The 9978-nt window shown below is 46.1% G+C and overlaps 1 protein-coding gene across 1 annotated transcript in view; it reads left to right on the forward strand.

The window, feature by feature from the left end:
- Positions 1–2629: 2629 nt before the first annotated feature.
- LOC311373514 (amyloid beta precursor like protein 2-like) overlaps positions 2630–9978 on the forward strand; it is a gene marked incomplete at both ends in the record, with an annotated part of 10518 nt that continues 3169 nt past the window's right edge. Inside the window, 2 exons of the mRNA XM_084490266.1 lie at positions 2630–2803; positions 3968–4097. Coding sequence (XP_084346392.1) covers positions 2630–2803; positions 3968–4097 — 304 coding nt within the window. The remainder of the gene's footprint in view (positions 2804–3967; positions 4098–9978) is intronic.

Consider the following 9978-nt stretch of genomic DNA (forward strand, 5'->3'; position numbering starts at 1 on the left):
AGGCCAATAAACCAGGGCTAGAACAAATAAAGGGCACATTTTGTGTGTGTGTGTGTGTGTGTGTGTGTGTATTCGAGTATGTGTGTGTGCCTCTCTAGTGTTTCTCCGGTGTGACAGTTTGAAACTGAGTGTGGTTTGGTATTAAATGGCCGCCCCCCTCTCCCACCCGCTCTATGTTTCTCCCCCAGCGGCGGGAAAATACAACCACCCTTCTGCACGCCTAACTGCCGTCTCACTCCGCCGCAACACTATTTCATAACACCGTCTTACAGTTATATTACCTACGGTGCGCGTAGCCATGGCAGCCAGCACAAAGTCACCTCTAGTATCTGTCTAGTTACCTGCGTCGGGTCGGATGGTTATCCGTTCATTTTCCCACCCAGAACTAACCATGGTCCTCCTTGTCAGCCAAGGTCGGAATGCGTTCACAACAACATCCAATAAAAACAACTCTGTTTTGTTGCTCAGTAATGGCCCAGGTATTCTGTTGAAATGTGTCACATGGTTCCACTATGTGTTTCGATGTACTCAGCTATCGCTGTGTTTGTCCTTAGGGAGCTATCTCACTCTCTCCTCCCCTCCTTCTGTCTCCCTCTCTCCCTTGCTCTTTCCTTCTCTATTTCTTTCTATCTCCACTCCTTCTCTCTGTCTCTGTTTCTCCCTCTTTCCCTGTTAATTTGTTATTGTGTGTTTCACTGAGTGTCTGGCCTGTCTATTTCAGACAGAGCTTCTTTGTTGAGGACTGTGATCTGTTAGGGCTCCTGACTGTGCACCCTCTACTGCCCCCTCCTGGCCTTATTAATCTATAGCGGACATCTTGGTTCCATCTTGGCTCTAAACACTAGCTGCGTGGGGGGAACTGAACGTGGGATTCTGCATTCAGCCCCCCCTCCCCCCTAGCTATACTTTAGAACCAGGTGAACTAGGTGAATAAGGCCCAATGGTCCAGCCGCTAGCAAAGCAGCTTTTCTGCTGTAGCAAGGTGTACCATGTGACTTCAGGTTTAAGGCAATGCTATTAGCACTCCTGTGAACTTTCTACCCTCTGCCCCAACAACTTGGGAGGAGGAGGAGATGGTGGTCTTTAAGGTGGGGCGAAAGAGGAGGAGGTGGAGGTGATCTTTAAGGTGGGGAGGAACAGCATGAGGAGGAGGTGGTTTTTATGGTGGGGAGGAGGAGGTCTTCAAGGATGGGAGGATGTCAAGGTGTTTTTTTTACGGTGAGGAGGAGTAGGTATTTTAGGGGAGGCGGAGGAGGTGGAATTTTCAGTCGGGGACTTTGCGTCTCTTAGCCTTTTGACTCCCATGGGACTTTTATCACTGATATAACTGAAATCGTAACTGTGTCACCATGTCAAAAACAGATCACTTATCTAATACATTATCTTTTTGGCTTGTTATCTTACTTTTGATAAAAGGTTGATCGCCTCTTATCACCTCATAGCTAGTATGTTGTTTATTATGAGTAATGGTATTTTGTTTTTGTATCTGGCGGATATTCTCTGACACAAAAGTCTGTATTCTGCCTCAGAGCAGTGTATGATATCAGTATCTGTATCGACGCATCTCTGATTTCACCAGTCTTTATCAGCCTGAGGTCTGAACCACATTGGCCCATACACATTACCCCCCCATTTCCTGGTTTCAGCAGCATTGTTCCCGGCCCAACCCATGTTTTTTTTCTTCGTCATTTGTTTTAACGTGGCAAGGCACACACAGCCTCAGATAAATGGTGTCAAGGTGAGCTGGTACATAGAGTTGGACTGTCGGAGCTCCTTTCTGTGACGTCAGACACTCCCGAGAGAGGGTTGACCTTAACAGATTATCAAGCCTCCAAGAGAAACCCTCTAGGAACCGGTCAACATGAACTTTGCTGGCATTCGGTTGTTTCCCCCATTACCATGGAAACGGGTGTCCTGTGAACGATATCCAGGATAGGGCGTACCTGCTTCCTGCTATAAACACAACAGGAAGTGGAGGGTTTATTATCTGTCCGGTGGACAGGAAGTTGAGTGAGATGGATCATTTTATTTATTATTTATTTTGTGTTCATCGAAAATCTGATGTGCCTTGTCAGGGTCTATTTATCTTGTCTAATTTAACGTAACATGATGATTATATAAATGACAATGATAGATGGGGGTGATTCCTTTGAGGTTGAGACTTCCCAAACTCCCAAGACACCTCGATTCACAGTACTGATTAAATGTGTTAAACACACTTTCTCTCTCTGCATATTTCTGTCCCTCTTTCTCTTTATCTCCCCCCATGTCTCTCTCTCTCTTCCCTTCATCAGAAGTGGGTGGGATTATTTATTGTGAGAGATGATGGTGAAATTGAATCACATATAATGACATAATTAATCAAATGTAATTATGGATAAAATAATAAACAAAACAGAAAACCTCACTAAATAAATATCTGTCTAAAACCCAGACTTCTCTATTTCTCTATCGTTCCCTCTCCATTTCATCTCTGAAATGGAATCTCTGTCTCTCTCCCTGTTTCATTATGGTGGTCTCTCAATGCCTCTCTCTCAATTCAAATTAAGTAGTGGCATGGAATAATAAACGTTGACATCGCCCGAACATTTTCATAACGTCTTCCCCCCCCTTCCTCCTCTCCCTCCAGGCACTGGCGGCCAATGCGGGGACAGGATTTGCGGTGGCCGAGCCCCAGGTAGCCATGTTCTGCGGGAAGCTCAACATGCACGTCAACATCCAGACGGGCCGCTGGGAGTCTGACCCCTCCGGGACCCAGAGCTGCGTGGGCACCAAGGAGGGCGTGCTGCAGTACTGCCAGGAGGTCAGTCCATGTGACGCACACACACAGACACACAAGCACGAAATAGCAGCTGTTGGTCGCCGGGTGGTTCACTGCTAATTGTTCACCTGATGGCCATATTGGTCATTTTGGTGGGGAAACCTTCTAGATAATCTTTGGAAACCATGACAACTGTGCATTCTTTTGAGTTCAGTTTTCCCCTGCGTTGAGAATGCATTGTGATTCAGTTTGGTTTCCCCCAAAGATTCTAGAAGGTTTCCCCGCCCAACTAATATGGCGAGCCAATATGGCCGCCAGGGGAGTAAGGTCTATGGGACCGCCAAGCATGCAGTTTAGTGGCCTGTTTATCTGTTAATCTGTGGAGACACGTGAGGGGCCAGGTGTTTGAATCCCAGCTAAAAGGTACTGGGTTTGATCCCCTGTTCAATCTGAAAAAAATCAATCAGTAAATTTCTCTTTGAATACAATTATTTTAGAGTTTAATAAAAAAAAAAGGCCAAATAAAAAAAAGAGTAAAGAAATGGGGTTTTGAATAAACAATGTTTTTTGAGCAGAAGAAACTCACTATGGTTGAATGTACAGTTAGGTAAGGTTCAAAGGATTCTTCCTGATGACATTTGGATGGTATTTGAGCAGCGTGGGTAAGATGAGGTGCTCTTTCACAGCATAACAGATGCCATCTAGAAACCTCCAAGCCATGATCAAACAGGCCCACTCAGCCCTCTATTATCACTCTCTCTTCCTCTCTTCTGCCCTTCCTCTGTTTCTTTCCTTCGTCTCTCTTCCTGTACTATTCCCCTATCACCTACCATCTCTCTCACTCTCTCTCTCTCTCTCTCACACTCATCTCTCTCTCGATATCTCTTTCTCTCTTGCACACTCTCTCTCACTCTTTACTATATTGTTTCACTGTTCCTTTCTGTCATCTCGCCCTCTCCTTATCTCTCCATCATCCTCCATCTCTTCCTCTTCTCCACCCTTTATCTCTCCCCCTTCTCGTGTATATCTGCCTCTATCTCCTCACATCCCTCTCTAAGTCCCTCTTGCATGCTCTCTCTGTCTCTCTTTCTCTCTCACCCCTATACCTCCCTCCCTCTCTCCATGCACCTCTACATTTCTCTCACATCCATCTATCTCTCTCAGTGCCTCTCTCACCCGCTCCCCTCTCTTTGTCTCTTCCACTAGATGTACAAAGAGCTGCAAATCACAAACGTGGTAGAGGCCAACCAGCCAATCAGGATCGAGAACTGGTGCAAGAAGGAGAAGAAGGTGTGCCGGGGACACGCCCACATTGTGGTGCCCTACAAATGCCTCGGTAAGATGGCCGCCGTTGGCTAACTATATAAAAGCACTCAAGATAGCACTCAATAACAATATTACCAATAGACCTACGACAATATCAATAAATTCCTCTTTATTGAGATGGATATATATTGTCGGGATGCCAGCCTAGATAAAACCAAGCTAGCTTGTGGGCTAAGATGCTTAGCCAATGCTAGCTAGACATGTGATGTACTCCGATCAATGCTTCTTTGTTTCATATATTGATGACCAATACTACAGTATCAATCAATTGCTCTTTATGGAGTTCGAGTTGGAGTAAGAACATAGATAGATACACAACATTATCAATTAATTCCATTATTCATGAAAAAAATTCCCTGTCACAAAGTTAAGCTTGTTTGCCTCAAGTTCAGTCCAAAGTTCACCAGGATGCATATCACAAGTATTATAACACAGCCCAGAAAAAAAAATACTGCTGTACTGCAGTAATATTATATCATATCCATTGTTGAATTTTATCTTATCCAGATTTCATTGTTAAGTGTTTGAACGCTCAACCCATGGCATCAAAAGTGCAATAGATCACGATAACACCCCAATTGTGGTGCACCATTATACAGTGAATGTGGAAGCCTGTATGGCACTGCGTATCGTGTTGCTGTATTCTTGGCACCGCGTGCAGCCCTCCCCCTGGGCACCCTGATCCCTCGGCTTAATGAGAATTTCACGGTGGGCCGGGAGAGAAAGGATTATTATGGTCTGGTTTGGCCGTGGGCAGGTAATGCAGACTTCTGTTTAGTGGACTAATCTTGACCAGAGGGGTGCAACTCAATCACATCACCGCAGATTCATGAGGGTGGAGGTGGAGGGTGGAGGGGGGAGGGAGGGGAAGGAGACAGGGTTATTATTGTTGGGTGGGCCCCTTGTGGAGCTATAAAGTACAATCTTATTTCCTCACTTCAGACACATGTCGTAAACACGCATACAAATATCTTCGGGCACACAATCAGTCATCACTCCTCCAGGGATACACACTCATCCTGGGGCATACACACATATACACACACATGCACAAGTCCAGGGACACTGCACCCACATCTTAAGGTGCGGACACACACACACACACACGCACACATCCTAAGGTATGCGTTACACACACACACACACACACACACACACACACACACACACACACACACACACACACACGCACACACACGCACACACACACGCACACACACACACACACACACACACACAAAACAAACACACAAAAAGTAATCTTGAGACACGTACTTAAACACCCATCATGGGGTACACACACATGCTGAGGTAAAAAAACACACACACACACACACACACACATACCAGCAGACAGGGTCAGAGCTGGTCCCAGAGGGGAGGGTGTGCTGCCTGTTTTATTGCTCTGTACGTCTCCACCCGCCTCTGCTGCTCCAGACGCTCTCCCCAGCGCCCCCGGCCCCGCTGTAATCAGCAGCCGGACCACACTCTCCTTTATTAAATGTCAGACGGAGCCTGCTAACTTTCAACGTCTCTCTGTTCTCCCCTGTCCTCTCTCCTCTCTGTGATCTACTGCTCCTCGCTCCTCTGTTCTCCTCCGCTCCGATCCCCTCTGCTCCTCTCCTTCTCTCTGCTCCTCTCCTTCTCTCTCTTCACTCTGTACGTCTCCCTCTCTCTCCGCTCTGTGTTCCTCTTTTCAGCTAATCTCCTATCCTCTTTAGTCTCATCTCTCTCCTCTCTTCTGTTCTCTCCTCTGCTCTTCTCCTCTCATCTCTTTGTTTCAGTTTCATCCTCTCCTCTCCGGTCCTCTCCTCTCCTCTCTTCTCCTCCATTTTCTCACTCTTCTCTTTCAACATATTTTACTTCAAAATACAATGACATCACCTCTAAATCACACACTCACATTCCAACCAATCGTAACACTGGTGTTGGAGCTGATTGACAGGACGAAGGAGGTACTCCCACCCGTCATCCAATTGCATTCCTCCTACCTCGGGTCCCACCCTAATCTCCGTTTTTTATGAGGGGATGCATCACAAGATGGAAGCTTGATGCACTCGGTAAGGCATTTCACAACTATCTCTGCAATGCCTACATCGTGCATGCTCTAAATGCACCAAATACCAGTGTGCTCTCAAATGCGCACGCAACGTTGCCATCTTTCATAAGGGACCCATTTATGAGTGCGTTAACTTGTTGCTCTTAAATCTGCTTTATTTAATTGTATTTCCTTTAATTAGTTTGGTTCTTTGTTTTATTTCATTCTATCCCTACCAAAAGCCCACTCCTGGCTCAACCAATCAGATTTATAGACTCACAGGATCACACATATACACGTCATGTGTTCACCTTGAGGATGTGTACATTGGCTCCCTGTTCTGAGCCCCTCTGCCCTGCTGTGGTTTCAATCCAAAAAAAACTGTCCTACACAAATATGTTGATGTGTGTGTTCAGAAAAGCATGGTCTCCCCCCCCCCCCCCCCCCCCCCCCATCACATCCCAGCACCATTCAGCCTCTCTCTGATTGAGTCATGTTGCGCTGCCAGGGGAAAAACCATTAGCTCTACCGTTGGACTGTGAAATGGGCATCTATTCAAAAGCCTTTTTGGCAACCGACAGGTGGGAGGGGAGAGAGGGGGAGAGAGGGAGAGAGAGGTAGGAGAGAGGGAGAAGAAGAGAGAGGTAGGAGAGAGGGAGAAGAAGAGAGGGAGAGAGAGGGAGAAGAAGAGTATGGCAGAGAGAGGTAGGAGAGAGGGAGAAGAATAGAGAGGGAGAGAGAGGTAAGAGAGAGGGAGAAGTAGAGAGAGGGAGAGAGATCATGAATGCATTTGGGAGACTCCTTGGACAGTCAATGGAGAAAAATAAATCGGAGAGGTAGACCCGTGTTTCCTCTGTCCTTCAGAGAACTAGAGATGAAGGGGGATCTCTGGGCCCAGGGTAGTCCATCGTGGTCAACAACATGGCTTATTCATCCTGGAGGTCTGATATTGCACATCTGAAATTCTAAAGAAGTAAAAGTCTACCAAACTATGCAATATTCAACCCACTTACAAGGCAGGGCCGATATTTGAATAATTTCAGGGAAGCAAAGCAGATATTGTACCAAGTAGTACAAACAATGGAAGGTGATATGTGACTGATAACATACACGGAAAGGTGAGACTCTGAGAGCTGTGAACTAGGAACTAAACGACCAACAACATGGAAACACATAACCCAAAAACCAAGTGTGACGGGCTCTCTTGTTTCAAACGCTGTCTTTGTGTTTGAAAGTGTTTTACACCTTGCCTACCCCCCCCAGGCTGTTCGCCTCCGCAGCCTTTAATTAATCTTGCATCGGTCAGCCAGGAGAAGACTTTTAAATTTAGCTACAGTGCACTGTCCTCCTTTCTTTAATTAAATTATACTACATTACCCCTGGGAGACTAATGGAGCAAGGTGCTCCCGGGTCACATTCTCGCAGCCTGTCGAGTCTCCCAGCGATCAGAGCGACAGGCCGGAAGTAGGGACGAGGGAGATTCGCCATCGGTCAAACTAAGGAGTTTGCGGTTAATTGCGAAGTGGACCATGTTTGACGTCTGGTCGGATGACTATGATTATATGCAGCACATCACTCTCTACCACATCCCCCCCCCCGGCTATGGCTCACAGCCCATCAAATCACCACCTCCACCTTTATCCACACCTCCACCTCCTTCCTTCTCTCCATCATTGCCTTCATCCGTCTCCATCACCACCGCCTCCAACCCTTTCCACCTCCACCAACTCCATCTCCCTCCCTCACCTCCTCCTCCATCCCTCACCATCACCTCTGCCCCCTCCATCGCCTCCACCTCCATAATCCCTTTCCCTCTTCTCAAGCCTAAGGCAGACGGGTGGGAGTCATCGCCAAGTCAAGTGTTGCCATGACCCCCCCGTTCCTACATGATCACAGCCACATATTCTCATATATTCACACTGAATTGTATGTAGGCGACACCCTATATGGTGCAGTGGTCATAGCATGTAGCATTATTATATATACATGTACGTAGCCGCTGCACCCTGGTACAGTAATTATGTTATAACGAAATGAAAGATTTAAAAGGACCAAAAGAGGGCGCATGGTAGATTAAGGCAGACTAGACCTGTGTAATAGATTCATATGAATAATACAAGGGCCCCGTCAAGGGATTGGAACGCTGGACAAAGAATGAGTGAGGGGAAACGAGAGAGAGAGAAAGAGATTTAGTACATGCTTTTTTATTAATATTCTCATTGTATTGTGTATTGTCTGCAAATTCGGTGGGATTACTCAAAGCAGAATGAGCATTTGATTTGCGCAAGAGGCAGAGGCATAGAAATTGGTGGAGAGAGAAAGAGACAGAGCTATAGAGAGATCAAGAGGCAAAGAGGGAGAGCCAGAGAGATAGAGACACAGAGAGACTGAGCCAAAGAGGTAGAGAGGCAGAGAGAGAGAGACCAAGGAAAAGAGGGAGGGCAAAAATACAGGAAGAAAAAAGGAGTTAGAGTGAAGAGGAGATGGGGAAGAGATGTTATACATGGTGTCATATCCCAGCTAGCCATGCAAGGGCCGCTAGTCCTGAGGCCTCTGCGTGTCCTCGGGCCCTTTGCCTCTCTCCATCTTGGCCCCTGGCTAAGTAGATTACAGGGGCTTTTGTTTCCTCTGCTCTCTCTCTCTCCCTATAGCATGATGTCTTTGTCGGGGAGCAGAAGGATTACTCTCTTTAGTGTCAGAATAGAGTTAGAGTTAGCATGCTGCAGCATGCAGCACTAGCAGTTAGCTTTAACATGGTATCCGAGGGACAGTTAGCTTTAGCATGTTGTCTGCAAAAGGGCAGTTAGCTTCAGCTTTAGCATGCTATCTGCATAGGGTTTAGCATGCACAGCTTTAGCATGTTGGGAAGTTAGCTTTAGCTTTAGCATACTGGCTGCAGAGGGGCAGTTAGCTTCAGCATGTTGTCTGCAGAGGGGCAGTTAGCTTCAGCATGCTGTCTGCGGAAGAGGCCAATTTTGTACGATGACTCAACGATGGCAGATTGCTTTGCGTTGCACCAATGTGTTCCTTCCAGTGCATTAGTCCACAACATTTAGAGAGAAATGGGTTGTGACGACGAGGATGATATTTAGGATAGTTTGTCCTCTGTTTGTTGGAAGTGTATCACATACTTGGGATCCATCCTGGTGAGTCATCTAGTACCCAGTGTCATATAATGCGGTCCTCTTCCCTCTGTACTCCAGCAGACGTTTCGATTTCCCTCTGAACCATGTGCTGCTTCCTGCTTCCAGATGCTTCCTGCTGTTAACCTACATTACTTATTTTATCCAAAGATCCTTCCCATTTGAGACTGTGAACGATCATAGCATGCAAACGTCACTTGAGATGATGATAGAAACATCAGATGCACCACATATATAATACAGCCTCCACTTAACCCAGGCCATGCTAGTTAACATACTGGCTGTCTAGAGGAATCTTATCAGTTCTATATCCATGCAGGATATAGGCTTTAGGGTTACTATAAATGGACGTAGTGTCCGTGATGTCACCGATTGGTGTACACACAACGGTTATGAAACCTTGGATTCCACACTATGGGCAATTTGTTATTTATCAAAATAATAATTAAGGAGATGAACTAGCCACTGTGATTGTAACCAAACAAACCGAACAAAAACTATTTGCTTTATACTATGGGAATAAAATCCAACTAAGCAAGCGACCTATAGGCTTAACCTATAGGCTACAGTACATGAACTGTTCGTTAGTCGCTTCCATTTAGATTGACATTTAGGGCATTTAGCAGACGGTTTTATCCAAAGCGACTTACAATGAGTACATTTGTCATAAGAAGGTGAAAAATAGTCGCTTTCACATATGGACGTGCATC

This window comes from Micromesistius poutassou (assembly GCF_964030765.1).
Source record: "Micromesistius poutassou genome assembly, contig: SCAFFOLD_5382, whole genome shotgun sequence".
NCBI lineage: Eukaryota > Metazoa > Chordata > Actinopteri > Gadiformes > Gadidae > Micromesistius > Micromesistius poutassou.